This window comes from Podospora pseudoanserina, chromosome 2, assembly GCF_035222485.1.
Source record: "Podospora pseudoanserina strain CBS 124.78 chromosome 2, whole genome shotgun sequence".
In the NCBI taxonomy this organism is placed as follows: domain Eukaryota; kingdom Fungi; phylum Ascomycota; class Sordariomycetes; order Sordariales; family Podosporaceae; genus Podospora; species Podospora pseudoanserina.
The window spans coordinates 4,669,633-4,685,878 of NC_085921.1; the positions used below are offsets into that span (position 1 = coordinate 4,669,633).

The 16,246-nt window shown below is 52.2% G+C and overlaps 7 protein-coding genes across 7 annotated transcripts; 3 read left to right on the plus strand and 4 right to left on the minus strand.

The window, feature by feature from the left end:
- Positions 1–420: 420 nt before the first annotated feature.
- Positions 421–1,398, minus strand: QC764_212730 (uncharacterized protein; the record flags this gene model as incomplete). The annotated part of the gene is made up of 2 exons (XM_062944981.1): positions 421–1,148; positions 1,386–1,398. 2 exons carry the CDS (start codon positions 1,396–1,398, stop codon positions 667–669), a joined length of 495 nt encoding a protein of 164 aa, XP_062803866.1. The 3' UTR covers positions 421–666.
- Positions 1,399–1,478: 80 nt separating this feature from the next.
- Positions 1,479–1,670, minus strand: QC764_0044610 (uncharacterized protein; the record flags this gene model as incomplete). The annotated part of the gene is made up of 1 exon (XM_062940322.1): positions 1,479–1,670. One exon carries the CDS (start codon positions 1,668–1,670, stop codon positions 1,479–1,481), a length of 192 nt encoding a protein of 63 aa, XP_062803867.1.
- A 795-nt stretch (positions 1,671–2,465) lies between these two features.
- Positions 2,466–5,269, minus strand: NEM1 (Nuclear envelope morphology protein 1). The gene is made up of 3 exons (XM_062944982.1): positions 3,105–5,269; positions 2,849–3,044; positions 2,466–2,653 (listed from the first exon to the last, which is right to left on the minus strand). Exons 1-2 carry the CDS (start codon positions 4,540–4,542, stop codon positions 2,893–2,895), a joined length of 1,590 nt encoding a protein of 529 aa, XP_062803868.1. The 5' UTR covers positions 4,543–5,269; the 3' UTR covers positions 2,466–2,653; positions 2,849–2,892.
- A 408-nt stretch (positions 5,270–5,677) lies between these two features.
- QCR8 (Cytochrome b-c1 complex subunit 8, mitochondrial) lies at positions 5,678–7,971 on the minus strand. The gene is made up of 5 exons (XM_062944983.1): positions 7,886–7,971; positions 6,594–7,742; positions 6,443–6,468; positions 6,070–6,247; positions 5,678–6,013 (listed from the first exon to the last, which is right to left on the minus strand). The coding sequence occupies exons 2-5, from the start codon at positions 6,653–6,655 to the stop codon at positions 5,956–5,958; spliced, it is 324 nt and encodes a 107-aa protein (XP_062803869.1). The 5' UTR covers positions 6,656–7,742; positions 7,886–7,971; the 3' UTR covers positions 5,678–5,955.
- PHB1 (Prohibitin-1, subunit of the prohibitin complex (Phb1p-Phb2p)) lies at positions 6,414–7,912 on the plus strand (the record flags this gene model as incomplete). Its single annotated transcript, XM_062944984.1, has 2 exons — positions 6,414–7,341; positions 7,406–7,912. Exons 1-2 carry the CDS (start codon positions 7,018–7,020, stop codon positions 7,910–7,912), a joined length of 831 nt encoding a protein of 276 aa, XP_062803870.1. The 5' UTR covers positions 6,414–7,017.
- A 914-nt stretch (positions 7,972–8,885) lies between the features above and the next one.
- REX3 (RNA exonuclease 3) lies at positions 8,886–10,946 on the plus strand (the record flags this gene model as incomplete). Its single annotated transcript, XM_062944985.1, has 1 exon — positions 8,886–10,946. The coding sequence occupies one exon, from the start codon at positions 8,886–8,888 to the stop codon at positions 10,944–10,946; it is 2,061 nt and encodes a 686-aa protein (XP_062803871.1).
- An 825-nt stretch (positions 10,947–11,771) lies between these two features.
- On the plus strand, positions 11,772–12,882 carry QC764_212780 (uncharacterized protein; the record flags this gene model as incomplete). The annotated part of the gene is made up of 2 exons (XM_062944986.1): positions 11,772–11,934; positions 11,993–12,882. 2 exons carry the CDS (start codon positions 11,772–11,774, stop codon positions 12,880–12,882), a joined length of 1,053 nt encoding a protein of 350 aa, XP_062803872.1.
- Positions 12,883–16,246: the final 3,364 nt, after the last annotated feature.

A 16,246-nucleotide genomic window follows, 5' to 3' on the forward strand; every position in this document is an offset into this window, starting at 1 on the left:
CCCCACGCAGAGATGAACCCATGAGCCCCCTCATCAACAACACTTGACACAGACAGACTCAAGATTCAACCCGTCTGTTTCAACGACGATACCCCCTTGACAGCCCAGCTTGGCAGGTTGAAAAACACACTAACAACTACCGAGAACACCGTGACACTGGGATTTATCACAGCAGCCCGTGCTGGGCCTCCTGTGCCAATAGAACCGCGAATATCCCCTGCCTTGTTCGCGTTTGCTCGGATAGGTGATAAGGAGTACTGTCGATTCCACTTTCTAAAAACGAGGGTGCTCTCTCGTGTGTGTTTGGTGGTTTACTGAGATTCCAGCCATGTTTCAAGTTCGTCGGCTGAGAAAAGCCTTACGTGTTTAGCATGGGGTGTTGTTGGGAGCCAGAGAATTAGTAATTTTCATGATCACCACGCACCGAATAGTTCACATCCTCTTCGCATATTCAGCAACGCGCACAACAGCAGTGAGTCTACCTCAAATCCCATTCCATGGATGCTAATATCATAAAAGTACACAGAAACAAAAGAAAAAAGCATCACACACTAAAGCGCCTTAATCTTTTGAATTTCCTCCTCTCCCTCCTCCAAGATCACTCTATCCCGAGTCGAGGTTCATTAATCATCTATCTTTCCTCCTCCCATTGCCCATCATCCCCATTTACTCCGCCCGGAAAGAGTTACGGCTCAATGGGGTACCACCGGAGCCGAAGGGGATAGTGCGGGTGCCCCACCAAGAAAGGAAGACGGAAAGACCGACAGTCTCGAAGAGCTTAGCGAGCACATTGAGGCCAACCTGGTCAAAGGCGCGGTGCTCGACGACAAGCTGGGAGATGAAGCCGGGGGCGCTGGTGGCGGCGAAGATGAGAGCACCGAGGTAGGCGGCGCCCTTGTAGGAGAGAGTGCCTGTGGCGTTGATCAGAGCACCGACACCATAGGACTGGAGGGCAGAGCCGACGAGGGCGGAACCCCAGGCGGCGGCAGCAGAAGAGGCTTCCCGAGACTTGAGGAACTCCTCCTTGGTGTTGGCAGACTTGGCCTTTTGCCAGGTCTTGCCGAAGAGGGGGGAGAGGACGCCGAGCTCGAAGGTGTGGTTGAAGACGGTGCCGAGGGCGATGGCGGAAGGCTTAACAGCGGGGAGGTCTGTGATGGCATTGTTAATTTTGGGGTTTCATTATTGACTATTTGTGTCCTGATCCCTCGGTGTAACCGGTGTAACCATTGTAAATCCCTCTTCGCCAGACTGACAGATACTCAATGGCTTTTTCCATTCCCAGCGTCTGGTCGAGAATCGGCTGAGTCGACGAGGAAGAAGTCGCATTGATGACACGGGGTCGGATACATGGACGACTAACAATGCGGGGAAATGGCGTCACTTACACTGAAGAGACATGTTTGCGGTTGTGAAGTGTGAGAGAGTTGTGTTAACTGTTTGGATAGTGTTGAGGAAGTGGTTGGTGTATCGTGAGAGGACTATTCGTCAAAGCTGGATGGATTGTTTGTTTGGTTTGATGGTGAAAGAAAGCAAAAAGTCAGGTCAGCAGACGGCGGGAAGGACGGTTTATTATAACACAAAACTCTGAAGAGTGGGCAGGAACCTGGGTCGCCTTTGTGCGTCACGATTTCCCAGCCTGCAAGTGACCCAGTCCCCCAGTCCAGTCCCATACCCGGGCCAGGTTAATTGGAAACGGACGGGGCCCTCCACCTCCCCAGTGACTGGCTGGGGTGCCAAGCTGTAAGGCGTACGTACCCCCTTTTGCTACCTCATACATCATCGCAGCGTAGCTCCCCGCCTTGAGGAGCGCTTCCCAAAGTCAGCAGTGGGAGAGCAGGCCTTTGATACTGCTGTGCTATGACGTCACCACCTTTTGCGCCTGTCAAATTCCGATGCGACCCTTGGCTTGGGCCCCACTTTCCGCAACCTCCCAGACCACATTCTCCGCTTTTGGACTCTTGATTCGGATAGCCCATGGCCTTGAAAGGTCATCTTTCCATCAGCTCATTCTTCCTCTCAAACAGCAATTGGTGTTTGCCTCGGTGTCCACTTGTGATGCCAATATCAAGATTCAGCTGCTGGAGACTTCTACGCTTTACGAAACGTGTTGTCTGAACCAAGGCGGAAGAGCCGTTAGAGACATGGGCTATGTTAATAAGTGAGCACGCCAGTTCCTGTGTGACGTATGCAGCTCCCCCTCTTTGGATCTTCGATTCTTTGATTCAATGCCGAAGAAAACAACGCATGTTCGATCTGCTTTCGTTCCTGAAACCCGAGACGTCCTGGGTGGGCTTTGACGGCCTCGGCGAGGTGTGATACCCCTGAGTTCGATAACATCTGGTCCAGACACTGTGGAATGGCAGGACCCTGTGGTCGATCCAAGCTTACTATCATGGCTATAGCCTCTTCTCTGTCTACACTTGGTCTCAAGTAAACAAAACATATCTTCAAGAGGACTCATCATGAAGTTAAAAGTATGTTAATAAACCATGTATAAACAAGAGTTAAATGTAGTATATGTAATGCAATACAATGCAGCCGATGCCTTCATTTTGTCCTCTTATCCTCTTCCCCCTTCACCCAAGCCAGATTCGTTGAGCACTGCTTTTTTTCTCCCCTCCCATCAACATGCAAAACATTACCTTTCGCTCCCCTCTTTAATTTTATAAGAAGCCCCCTTCAACCCTCTCAAAATGAAAAGATGGGTACAACATGAAACGAACTAAAAAAAATAACAGAAAAAAACTTCAAATAATTATCAAAAAAATATTTCCCAGCCCCTATGACCAACCCCCCGCCAACCCAACCTGACACCTCCCTTCATTTCATTCACGTCCTAAAAAAACACACGTCCAATGCATACTACACATAAAAGTTCCACAGACAGAAGCATCAAGCCATATGCTGCCCATCCTCTCCCCCTCTCAGCGCCAGCAACGCCCTCACGTCGCTCACGTATTGCATCCCCTCCAGAAATGGTATCAAATACATCAGGTCGGAATCCGTCGGGTCGCTGATCCAGCCTTGTATCGGGATTGCGTTGTCTAGTTTTGTCATGTCAGCACATCTCCTGATATCAAGTATTTAAAAGGGGATATACTCACCCTGATGAAACATATAACTCAACGGACTGTTGTCCAAAATCATCACCCGGCTCAAATCCGGCTCAACACTGCTCAGATCCTTGATAAACGCCCCATGCCTAAACGTGCAGTGCTGCCGGTAGTACCTCGCGCTGAAATACTTCCTGTCCGCCTCCAGCCAGTCAATCACTGGGTCGGCATATTCTTGAACCGAAGCGGTAAACACAACCAGGTTATACCACTTGCTCACTCTCCTCAAGAACTCGTCGCAGTGGGGGCGCTTGTGGACATAATACAGAATCGGGTGCTGGGGACCAATCGAGTTTTGGCCGCCGACTCCGACATACGTAGTGTTGAGCCGGACTTCGACCATGTGACCAGACGACATGCGCCCGCCTTTGGACATGGAATGAATCAGAGTTTCGTCGAGGTCGAGGATGAGGGTCTTTTGGTGTTCGGTGCCGCCGGGGATGACGTCGCCGGTGTTGATATAGGATGGTTGCCGGCGGGGGATCAGGGGACGGGGAGGGCCGGGGGTCTTCGGGTACTTGGTGAGGGCAGCCACAGGCGAGGTGGGGGACTTGAGGTGCGCCGAGATATCTCCAGATCCGTCACCGCCTCCGGGCGCTGAACCTGCGCGTGCGACGCTGCTGGCGGATTGTCCTTTGCGGTGCTTGCGCTGTCGGAGGGACTCCTCGGCGTGGAGCTTGATTCGGATAGACCGTCGGGCCGGGGCGATCTCTTCGGTGTCTTGCAGTGATTTCGAGCGCAGGTGGTGTTTTCTACTCACACTGTCCCGCCGACTGCCGCCCTGCCTTTTACGCTCTGGGTCCGACTCGGACTCAGAAGATAAACCTGAAGATGACGAACTACTCGACCGCGGTATACGCCCTGCCCTGCTTCCACCTCGACTTGTCCTACTGCCGCTGCTCTTTTCAATATTCTCGTGATAATCCATCGCTAGCGCCTTTGCATCTCCACCGTAAAGCCCAAAGAGTTTCTTTAGTTGTTGTAAAGGCGCAAAGTCACCGCTTTCGCTATAAAGACAGGCGATCAGGTACACGCCAGGTGCGGTGAGGGTGTGAAGTATCCATCGTAGCGAGTTCACAAAGGCGTTGGCAATGCGCTTTGGATAGAAAACCCAGGGCGAGCCTCTCGGGCTTATCACCTTGGGGGTTTCGTGTTTGGGTGGTATAAAGGGCGTCTTTTCGTCGATCGCATAGAGGTCTTCGCGCTCTTCGAGAGATCCTGGGTTTTCTACTGGGAATTCTTCGGGCTCGGCCGTCAAGTTCTGCTTCTCGCCGAGATCGGCCAGCGCGTTCTCGGTCTGGCTGTCCCGTAATTTCGAGGCTTCGTCCGAGCTCAACGCCAGACCTATCGTACTCAGGGAGTTGGATCTCGTCGGACCAGGACTCGGTGGTGGAGAGACTCGTGACGAGATGATGTTGAGAGAGTTCATCTTGCCGCCGACATGGAGAAGGCCATGAAGAAAGGAAGGGATGCGGAACCGCGCCAAGCTGGTGAGGCTTTGCGATTAAGGTTTTTGGGGATAGGGGTGTGGTGTAGGTAATACGTAGTGTTCGCTCCAGAGGTCCAGCCGAAGGGAGGACAAATTCTAGATGCGCGCGCGTGAAAGCGAGGCCGGTGACCGAATAGGTAACTCTAGTCAATGCGCTCAGCACAAGCCTTTGCGATTGTGGTCGGCCGTTGCTGGAGTCTTCGAGACCGATGTCTGGTGAGGGAGGAAACGAGTCGGGGAAGATGATAATATGCCGAGAAAAGGCTTGAACGACGGGACCTAGGGCGCGGGTTGTCGGGGTTGACGGACGGCAAAGACCGGGGCTGCTATGAATCGAAGGTCAAAAAGAACGGATGGTGCAGTCACCTAAGTTGGCCGCTGTCGACAGCCTCGGCACCGTGTCAGGACTTGTTGGAGCCCGATCGAGATGTTCTGGCAGCCTTCTTCTCCCCAAAGCAACGCTGGAACCGGGAATTTAGAAAGAAAAAAAGTACCGAGTTGACAAGAGGTGCCGTGTCTTTTCGCATCACTTTGATAGCCAAACGGGACAAGAGGTCTCAGAGGTCGGCAATGTCATTCGGCGCTGCAGTGCACTGTTGCCACTAGCACATGGCGCTAGCGCGACCTTCAACTGCCTTTCAGCAAACGGGCCCAGGCGCGGGCTCAACAAAAGCCCCCCTGTCATAAACGCAGACGCCTTCACGTGCCACTGCCACTGCCAGGTCAAGTCAAACCATGCATCATCGTATATGTACATAATATTGGCAGGGAAGCTGTAGTAGTTTCCCCAAAGTAGTGTCGGATGGCCAAGATGCATCGAGGTCCAAGTTTCTGGCTCAAGCAAGCTCTTGGTAGACAGCAAACTGTTTTGGGGAATGTGTAAGGACAGGCTTGTCATCTCCACTGGTTCGCAGCCGAAGTGGGAATTCGAGTGCAACGGTTTCTTACCGAGAACCTATGAGGGCACTGTTGTTTCTCAGCATTTTCTAGACATTGCTGGCTTATGGTATTTGTTGAGGGCAGCATTTTAAAGTGTGGTTGAATTCCACGTGGCTGGCTGCTGTCTACGTGTTGGCAGGCTTGTTCGTGGAGATGTTGACGGAAAGGAAGTAACAGCCACTTGTCAGCCATGTAGCTGAAAGAACCCGGGCCTCGACGCTCTCAATGCGGTGATGTAAAACTGACAGTGCACTGAATTCCTTGGTACAGAACGCAAAGGAATGTCATCTCGAAACCAAAAGTGAGTTCTACCCTCGACTCCAATTCATGACCACCGGGTTAGTTGATATACAGGTTCCTCTATTCTATCACACACTCTCCCCTGGCCCACTTCTTCATCCCATCTAATCTGATTTACTCCTCCTCAGAGGCGAACTCAGCACGGCCAGCCTTCGAGTTGAGGTACTCATTCCTGCACATTCGTTAGTCATCGTCGGCTCGAGTTGAAGCTGTCCGTGAAAGCCATACCGCTCGATAGCCCAGTTCATGATGTAGTATCCGGCAATCATAGGAGGGGCCCAGTAGACGACCTGGGTGCTGAACCGTCTCCAGGTGTTGAAGATGGCGTCGTGGAAAGCACCGGCGAGGGGCTTTTGGCGGTTAGGGGCGATACCGTAAGAGACAATGCCCTTCTGCTTCATGCCACCTGTTGAAAATTCCGAGTCAGACCAGGTCCAAGCTGTTTTCCAAAGTGTTCCGTTCACAGAGTGAACCCCAGTAATCGTTTGTCGTTTATTGCCGGCCATTCCATTTCCATATCATTATTTTCCGGCATCCCGAACATCCCAATCCGGATTCTTCCAAGTTCCTCCGGGAATCGTATCGTCGCGGGTTCACTCACCAAAGTTACCCCAGTTACCGAGGAAGCTATAAACATGTCAGCAGCCGCTCCCAGAGGTGTTTGACTGGCGTTTCGAGGGTGGGCTCGGCGAGTGGTCGAGGGGGGAAAGGGCGCATCATGGCCTCAATTGCACCGGTTTGGGCGCACTCACTTGTTGTGGCGGCCGATGGGGGCATTGCTGCCACCGCCGAGACGGACCTGTGTAGGCTGCATTTTGAATTGAGGGTGTATCGAGACGGGCGCGTGGGCGGGAATCAATCGAAATCGTAGTCGACGCAAGCGAAGTTCGGAATAGCACGCGGCAGCTTGAAGTTGAAATCAGTCGACAGAAGCCGAGAAGCAATCCCCAAAGCGGCTTAGCGCCAAGTTGCGGTACGTAACCTGAAAAAAGCTCGCCCGTGCCGACCCCCCCGGATGCGCCCGGGCCACCTCTCAACGACGAACATTTGGAAAGTGGGCTGCCCCCAGAGCTTCATGTCCCCACTTCAGAAGAGCTCCATCCATTCCCATCGCCATCACCATCGCAAAGGAATCCCACCGACACAGTCGAGGTCAACAGCGCCTCTCTACACACAATGGCCGCCAGAGGTCTCGGTTTCATTTATGCGGCTGCGCTCCCCGCAGTGGTCGGCGCAAGCTTTCTCCAGTCGGCCCTCTACGATGTCAAGGGCGGTACCAGAGCTGTTATTTTCGACAGGATGTCCGGTGTAAAGGAGCAGGTCGTTAGCGAAGGCACACATTTCCTCATTCCCTGGCTGCAAAAGGCTATCATCTTCGATGTACGGACAAAGCCTCGCATCATCGGCACCACCACCGGCTCCAAGGATTTGCAAATGGTCAGCTTGACGCTCAGAGTACTCCACAGGCCCGATGTTCAGGCTCTCCCCAAGATCTACCAGGTTCGTCTTTGCACATATATATCAGAGTACTTGTTGGGCTAGACGCTGACGGTTTTTCATGTAGCAACTCGGCCAAGATTACGATGAGCGTGTGCTCCCCTCCATCGGTAACGAAGTCCTCAAGTCTATCGTTGCCCAGTTCGATGCCGCCGAGCTCATCACCCAGCGTGAGGCTGTCTCCAACCGGATCCGGACCGACCTTATGAAGCGTGCCCGCGAGTTCAACATTGCTCTCGAGGATGTGTCCATCACTCACATGACGTTCGGCAAGGAGTTCACCAAGGCCGTCGAGCAGAAGCAGATTGCGCAGCAGGATGCCGAGAGGGCGCGCTTCATCGTTGAGCGGGCCGAGCAGGAGCGCCAGGCCAATGTTATTCGTGCCGAGGGTGAAGCCGAGAGTGCTGAGGCTATCAGCAAGGCGATTGCCAAGGCCGGCGATGGTCTTATCCAAGTGCGCAAAATCGAGGCCAGCAGAGAGATTGCGCAGACACTGGCTTCCAACCCCAATGTGGCCTATCTTCCAGGCGGTGGCAAGGGCACGAACCTGTTGATGAACGTTGGGCGGGCGTAGGGAAAGATTTAAAAGGGGGTGATCATGAAAAGGCCGAGGATAATACAACAAAGGCTGTGTATACTATGTGGACTGTGTGGATTGTATGGATATATCCCCCTCTCGGAATGTCATGAGAATGAGCACTTGATTCAACCAAACTTGGTTACCTTGTGCATTCTCAACATGTCTAGACTTCAGTGCCCACTATCGCGCTGCTTGATGGATTATAAGAGAGTTAGGCCTGTTTAAAAATCAACCTCTCAAATCCAGGTACGTAAACATTGGATGTCTTGGTTACACAGCATGAACGATGATAGTGGTGGACTGGCAGTGGGTCTGCAGGGGGTTTTAACACTAGCACGCCAACGCGTGCTTCAGTTGGATCCAGCCTTACCATGTCTTGGCGCGCCCCATTCCAGGTTCACGACTGCCGAAACTTGGACCTGCGCCCTGGACTTGCCTGGGCTGTTCCGTGAACAAAGACATGATCAAAATTTGACCTTCTAATAATTTCTAGTTTGATTTTTCACTTTCATTTTGGTAATCAGTCTGTACTCTCGCTCTGCGATTTGCAGGATTGCGCATTCAGTTGAGAATCCTACTTTTTTGGACACAGGTCACAACATCATACCAGTGGAAGCCATATCTCATCTTGGAGATTCCTCATCACTTCGATCGCATCAATAGTCAAAGGCAATCTCGCATTCCCATGACAGCAAGGCCTTTCGTGAGCCCGTCATTCCGCACCTGCCTGGGCGCAATCGGTTGCTCCTCTGGTGTTGCCCGTCCGCCGTTTCGGAAACCGGTCTCACTTGCGCCCGTCTATTCGATACGCCATCGGCGAGGAGCAGCCACAGGACCACAACATTGACTCGAAGCTCCGATTGTGGGTACACCCACTCTTATTGTGACCACTTTTGCTGACGGTGAATAGATCTCTAGAGGTCGTCACCCATCTACTTACGTGCGCGAGACAGAGCCACCCGGAGCTATGGAGGCTATGGAGGCAGTCCTTCGCAACTTCAAGCAGATTCCCTGCCCCGACGGCGACCAGTGTACCACGCCTTCGTGTCAGTGGCAGCACAGTTGGGATAGGAATCCCCCAGCGGCCTCTTCATCGGCATCACCTGCGCCCGTCACGAAGCAAGACGAGACTTTAGCTCAGGACACGGATGGCCCGCGGAAACGACGTAGGACCTCGTCCGAAGCTGGGTCCGCGACTGCTATTACCACTGCTACAGGAGCTGTCTCTCCTCCCCCGCTCAAGCGCAAAGCACCTGAGCACTCGACTTTGCCCGCTCCGGCCAGCAAGGTACAAAGGCCGGTTGCCACTGCTCCCGCATCCTTGACAACTCCCTCCAGAGCAACTGCTTCGATCAGCGCTAGCCCCAGCACTGCATCGAAGCAAAGCGCCGCCAAACAGATCACAGCCCCAAAGCAACAAGCCACACCACGCAAACCAGAGACGCTCAACCCGCGCCATCTCACTTCGGCTGCCCCAGCCTCCCATGAGTTCCGGTTCAAGGCCCTCAAGATGCTTCATGAGCAGTTCAAGCGACTCAACGATGAAGTAAAAAAGGACGTCAAAGAAGACGAACAGAAACTTGTCCTCACAGAACAAGAACTCATCTGGTTGGCCCTGGATGCCGAGCAGAAGATGGCCACAGAGAAGCCCGTCATCTATACCAACGTCATCAAGAACGAGATCATGGCGTACAGGAAGAAGACCCCTGGTCGGTGGAGAGACGAGCGACTTGCCGAGTGGCAGAAGAAGAACGAGCCCAAGACCCCGGTCAAGAAGTTGAGACTTGGCCCGCCCAAGGAGGTCAAGACAGGTCTGACTCCCCAGGAAGAGGTCAGTTTCCTCATCCATCTTCTCACCCCCATCACCGAGCTTGCCGAACATGGTTATGTCGTCAGGCCACCTACCTACGAGGAAATCAGAAGAGCCTGTGAGGGCGAAGAGGCGTCCTTGGGATGGGAGGTATGTGACCGCTGTACCACAAGATTCCAAGTGTTTCCTGGAAGACGAGAGGAAGATGGTGCCCTCACCTCAGGTGGGACCTGCACCCATCACAGCGGTCGAGCGTACTTCCCCGAGCGAGTCCCGGGCACCGTCGACCGACCGCCGAAGCGTTACCGCTGTTGCCAGGAAACAGTGGGTGAATCCACTGGCTGCACCGTCGGAAGTACCCATGTCTTCAAAGCCTCTGCTCCGTCTCGACTGGCTGCGTTGATGCCCTTCATGGAGACACCGCCCAATCCGTCGGTACCCAAGGATCGCGCTGTTTGCTTTGACTGCGAGATGGGCTACACTGCCCGCGGACTGGAGCTGATCCGGCTGACAGCCACCAGTTGGCCAGATGGCAAGGAGCTGCTCGACGTGATTGTCCGCCCCATTGGTGAGGTTCTCGACCTCAACTCGCGCTACTCTGGTGTTTGGCCCGAGGACATTGCCAACGCCGAGGAGTGGTCGCCAGGCAAGCCTCTTACTACTGTTGTCGAGTCTTCGGATACCGGTCGTACCAAGAAGAAGCACATGACAATTGTTCCTTCCCCCATGGTGGCACGTGACTTGCTCTTTTCGTTGATCTGCCCCGAGACTCCGCTTATTGGGCACGCTCTGGAGAACGACTTGAACGCGGTTCGCATTGTTCACCCTACCATCATCGACACGGCGCTCCTTTTTCCTCACAGGCGCGGCTTACCCATGCGATATAGTTTGAAGATGCTTATGGAGACAGAGCTCAACAAGGCCATCCAGGTGGACACCAAGGAGAACCGGGGTCACGACAGCGGCGAGGATGCCAGGGCCGCTGGAGAGCTCGTCAGGCTGAAAGTCATGGAGAAGTGGGACCAGATGAAGGGAGAGGGTTGGATGGTGGTTGATGGGGCTTTTGTGCCACCTGGGTGGGGCAAGACAAATATCAAGGGAGGAGCTTTGAGTGAAAGATTCCTGGAGAAGGAGGAAGGGGAGTTGGGGGAGGAAGACGAGGTAGAGCCGGTGGTGTTGGATGGCAGTGGCACAGGAGGCAAGCTTTACTCTCTTTAGGATTGGGGAAGGCCGTTGGTCTTGATCACAGTGGTCTTGATCGCAATCACAGGTCGTACGGGAGTGACATTTGTTCGGAGAGGTCGCAGCTTGGTTCAGAGCATTGCTGGTTTTATCAGGAGGCACTGGCGATAACAAGGACATGCTTTTTTCAGAGCGCTAGATGAGCAAGCGATTAATTCACATTGCTGTTTCTCGGCCTAGCATTGGTGTATTGACTGTTTGTAGGATTCATCATTCATTGCCGTGATCATCACCCGTTCTCCAAAAGCATGCTTGTTATTTTTAGGGTCCAGGGGTCCATTTTCTCCACGGTTTGATTCTCGAGATCGGACTTGGGTGACGTCAGGATCCATTCTCTCGGCAGCTCAATGACGGAACAAAGGCGTGAAGTAACGAGTCGGGTGGTCTCGCGGGACGAAGGACGGCCCCGGATTCATCGTGAGCTTTGATATCGAGGAGGGGAGTTGCGATAGGGATTAGGCAAAATGTTGTCGGCTTGGGGTTCGGGGAAAGATGGAGTTGGGACAAGGTTGGGTTATCTTGGCGATCGGGGAAAGGAAGTGGATTCAGCTGGAGGGCGTCATGATATAAGTAGATGCGGCGATTCTAAGGTGGTGGGATGTCCGCTCATATCGATTTGAATCGAGGGTTTTTCTGTTATTTACGCTCTTCGTTTGCAAAGTTATTCAGTGCTTGTATCCTCGGCCCCGAAGTGGTAAAAGGAGGCGAATATAAACTTTGAAGGCCGGCATACCTACTACCCAGAGAAGAGTCAAACAGGGAAGATCCAGATATTTGGGGCAACGGTCAGTGAGATTTGAGATGAGGATCTGGGCTCATGAACGGTATGCTTACCCTGTCTTTGTAGACTCGGTTCAAGGTGAAACACCTTCTCAGTCACCGCAGTCCGAAATCGTCAAACAAACATCAACACAAATCACCCTCACAATGTCAGACGGAACAAAAGTCGTCGACTCAGACAGAGGTATTTTCCTTCCCAGGCACCTTGAGATCACTCACTCAGTCGCTGACGATGCCCTCAGTCTACACAACCCTCATAACCTCCCTCTCCTATCTCCCCGGCCTCCTCACCCTCCACCACTCCCTCGTCCACCGCTCCAAATCAAAATACCCCCTCATAGCCCTCTACACCTCTTCCTTCCCCCAGTCGGGCCTCGCCATCCTCCGCCGCCGCAACATCCCCTGTCAGCTCATAACCCCCTTATTCCCCTCTTCTTCTTCTTCCTCAAACACCCCCTCCTACTCCCACGACCCCCGATTTAGGGAATGCTTCACCAAGCTCATCCCCTTCTCCCTCGTGCAGTACAAAAAGATCATCCAGCTCGACTCGGACATGCTGGTCCTGCGAAACATCGACTCGCTATTCGACATTGAACTCGACAGCGACAAGAGGGTGTTTGCCGCGAGCCACGCGTGCTTGTGCAACCCCTGTCAGTTTGAGCACTACCCGGATTATTTCCGCCCCGAAAACTGCTATTACACCGACCCGACCAGCATGGGGAAGGACTACCTTAATGGAGGGCTGCAGGTTGTGAGGCCTGATTTGGGGGTGTATGAGGAGATTGTGGGGTATATGAACACGCCGGGGATTGATCTCAGTTTTGCTGACCAGAGCGTGCTTGCTGGATGTTTTAGAGACAGATGGGTGGGTTTGGGGTGGGAGTTTAACGCGCTCAAGACAATGAGGTGGAGGGGGGTGCACGATGATGTTTGGGGGGATGGGGAGGTGAGGAATTTGCATTACATCTTGACGCCGAAGCCGTGGGAGGAGGAGAGGGATGAGAAGGGTAGGGTGGTCATGGGGGAGGGGAAAAGGGGGGCGGAGGACAAGGTTACGAGTCAGTGGTGGGTTGATGTTGATGATGAGAGGAGGGAGCGGGAGGAGGAGAGGGGGATCAGGGATGGGTGGTGAAGGGATAGATATCTGCTTTGGGAGGCTTATATTGTTTTGTGTTTGGGGGGTTGATAGGTGCTGGTAACGGGCTCGGTTGCCGTTTCGTAAGGCATATGGAGCCTCATCAATGCTTTCTTCAACACTTAGTAACTATCAAGCATGGCAACTAGGAGTCAAACTGATGGTGATAGTTCTCTTACTGCAGCCTTCACAATTTACCACCAGGGAATCTGCTGTCCAGACTGTCGTATCACGACGTAGCGGTAAAGATACCAATAGACCCCTGACTAACACGACAGCTCAGGTCCCACAGTGGCTTGACTAGAGGCTTTTGCCCCTGCAACAGTACAATGAAGATCGAAATAGTCACGTGCCACCGCTTCTCGGCCTCAAGCTAGACATGTCATATAAGCCACACGATCCTCTTTGTTGTTCTTCTAGTTTGTAGCAACTTTGAAAAATAACTCGGCACATAATTCGTTCTATACTTTTGAAACCCCGCTATGACACAAAGACTGAGCTCATATTCTTGATATATGGATATCTTGTGAGGGAACACTCCATTTGAAGAGCATCGTGTCAGTGGGCTTTTCCATCCGAGTGTCAACTCCCAGAACTGCAGCGTGGAAAGAGCAACTCAAAGCTTTCTACCCACCTGCCTTGAAATATTCAACAGCTCGTCAAGTCTCACAAGGAAGGCGCCACGAAACCCACTTGTCTCGTGAGGCAAGAATCACGTCCAAACTGGAAAGAGCCACTCCAGGAGGAAAGAGCCACTCCAGGAGGAAAGAGCCACTCCAGGAGGAAAGAGCCACTCCAGGAGGAAAGAGCCACTCCAGGAGGAAAGAGCCACTCCAGGAACAGGAGGAAGGAGCGACTCCAAACACATCACCATCTTTATCACCCCAAGCCCCTATCCCGTTCAGCAGTCCCAAACATGCAGTCCATCTCTACGCTCCTCCTCATCTTGCTACCAGCAACCGCACTTGCCTCCCCAATGGGTTATCCACCCGAAATTGGCATCAACAATTGTCAATACGACTGCTTCTGTCACGCCGATCAGTCGCCGTTATGTTGTGCTGGTGTTGTCGGGGGTGTGACTGATGAGAGTGGTGTAAGCTCTTTCCTTTCCCCCGTTTATTCTCAGGCGTACCGAAAACAACTACTGACAAACAGGATGGTGGGTACAAAAGCACTGCACTGAAATGTCACTCGGCGCTGCTCAGAGCTTTGTTCAGTGCTGTGACACCACTTATTCGTGTCGGCAGAGGATGGGATGTCCTGAGTTTGGGGAGGTTGATGGTGGCTGGGGGAAAGGGGGGATGAATGACGAGGTTGACTTGAGGTGAGGAGAGGGATGGAGAGGGGGTGGTAAAAGTGTAAAGTGGTAATGTGTTAATGTGGCAATGTGTTAAAGGGGTACAGTGGTAATGTGTTGAAGAGGTAAAGTGGGAATGTGTTAAAGGACACGAGCCTCAACGTCAAGCAAACGGATCCACATATACCTACCTTCCTATTTGTGATTACCATGCTTAAAGTGATATATGCGTTTTTTCCAACCATGGTCACATTGTCAAAAGAAAGAGATAGCTTGGAACACCGCACATTACGTACCTTGGTGGACGGAGGAGAGGCAAACTACAAAGCTATTCGGACACAGAGGGCAGACCTTCTAATGATCATCTACCTAGGTAAAGATTCATCCCTCTGCCCCCTTTCAACACTCTCCCCTTTGCCCCCCATGACGTCTATGCTGGCATGGAAGATAGGCTACCCGAAACTCACATGACATCCCATACGGGTCTCAACAAGTCTCACAATTGCAAGAGTATGGTGTCATTTCCCCTGATACCTCTCTCTCCCTCGAGGCAGTCTCGGGTTCATTGTTCAGGTTGCCACATTCCATCTACCGGAGCATGTCCGCAAACTCATTCTTGAGATGGGCCCAGCCTCACTCGAAGAGGGGGTTTCATGATGAGACTTTTACTTGTTGATTTTGCCCTCAGACTATTGTTCCTGTTGGCAACATATGCTGTGGGTGAGGTATGTAGACGTGTAGTAGCGTCAAACAGATTGGAAAAGGGGGTAAAGCCAACAAAGCGGTTGTCTACGCTGTAAACTCTTCTTCTACATTTCTGTTCCTGTTGCAGATTGAAACAACCTTGCCCATTTTTTTGAGGCTGTGCCTTTGGTTCAACGTAAAAGTTTTCTTTTGGTTGGTGCGAGCAGTGCAATTCTCTTATTCCCTTGCTGCAACTGTAGCTCCCAGCTCGGCATAACGCCCAGCAGGGTCCAAACATGTGCACGAAGACCTTTTTCTCTGGGTTTGCCTGCTCCCTTATTTTGAGGTCCATGCTAGTGTACCTACCTAGTGGATGTGCTTCACTGCTCATGTCAACCATAACAATTTCGGCATATAATCGGCCTTTATGCATGTGATGTGACAACTTGACTGCATGCGGATGTAGTGCCTCTGTGGGTAATAGCTATGCCGTGAGACAATACCTGCATATGTCACCTTTCTATCATGTACGAGAAGGGGGGTGGTGTGTATCCACTTAGTGATCGCATTGAGTTGTGCCTCTGATGTGCCGTTAGGCATAAGAGCATGAGTTCATTCAATCTTACGCGATCATCAACATGGGTTTGTTGTTGTTGTGGTGGTGTCGTTGAAGGAGGCTGAGCGATGTTGCAGCGAGTTGAAGAAAGATTGATAAAGGATACCTGGCAGGAGAACCCAATGATCGTCCCTACCACAGCACTAGCGTGAGTTGTCAGGACCGGGTTGGATCCAATGGACAATGGGGAGATGCAACCGTGACTCTGAATGTCACTTACAACGGAACGAAGTTTTGGGAAGGGGAGATCGGACCATTCAAACCACTCGGACGAATTGACAGATCTCGGTCGGGTCGACCGGAATTGAGAGACAATTGTCAGAGCTCCTTTCCGGCCGGGGAATACAAAGAGCTTTTTACCAAAGCAGAGCTGCAGCGAGCTTGCCGCGAGACAGACAGACAGACAGCGACATGGCTGCTTTTTCCACAGGTGGATTTGTGGGGGAAGGAGAGCCAATGATCGACGGGATATTAAACCATTCTTTCTTTTTGTTTTCGTTATTCTTCACGAAGAGTTTTTATTTTCTTTTTTTATTTCTTTACGTTACTCTGTACAAGATCCCTATCGTATTGGTGAGGAGCCAAGAATGAAAAGAAAACAAAGCCCGACCGTGAAGAAAAAGCGGTGCGGTTTTGGTGGGCAGGGGTTCAAGGGTTCGTTATTGAGCCTTTTGACAAGAACCAGTCGGATTTTTTCAGTTGATCAAAAGAAGGAGAAAATGGCTCGTGCTGGCGCCGATGGAGTGCTGCGGTGAGAACTTGAA

Coding starts and splice junctions, on each gene's coding strand:
- NEM1 (XM_062944982.1), bottom strand. CDS start 4,542: ATGAACTCTCTCAACATCATCTCGTCACGAGTCTCTCCACCACCGAGT. Junction 3,045..3,104: donor GAGTTATATGTTTCATCAGG/GTGAGTATATCC, acceptor TGACAAAACTAG/ACAACGCAATCCCGATACAA.
- QCR8 (XM_062944983.1), bottom strand. CDS start 6,655: ATGCAGCCTACACAGGTCCGTCTCGGCGGTGGCAGCAATGCCCCCATC. Junction 6,469..6,593: donor CCCATCGGCCGCCACAACAA/GTGAGTGCGCCC, acceptor ACATGTTTATAG/CTTCCTCGGTAACTGGGGTA. Junction 6,248..6,442: donor CGGTAACTGGGGTAACTTTG/GTGAGTGAACCC, acceptor AATTTTCAACAG/GTGGCATGAAGCAGAAGGGC.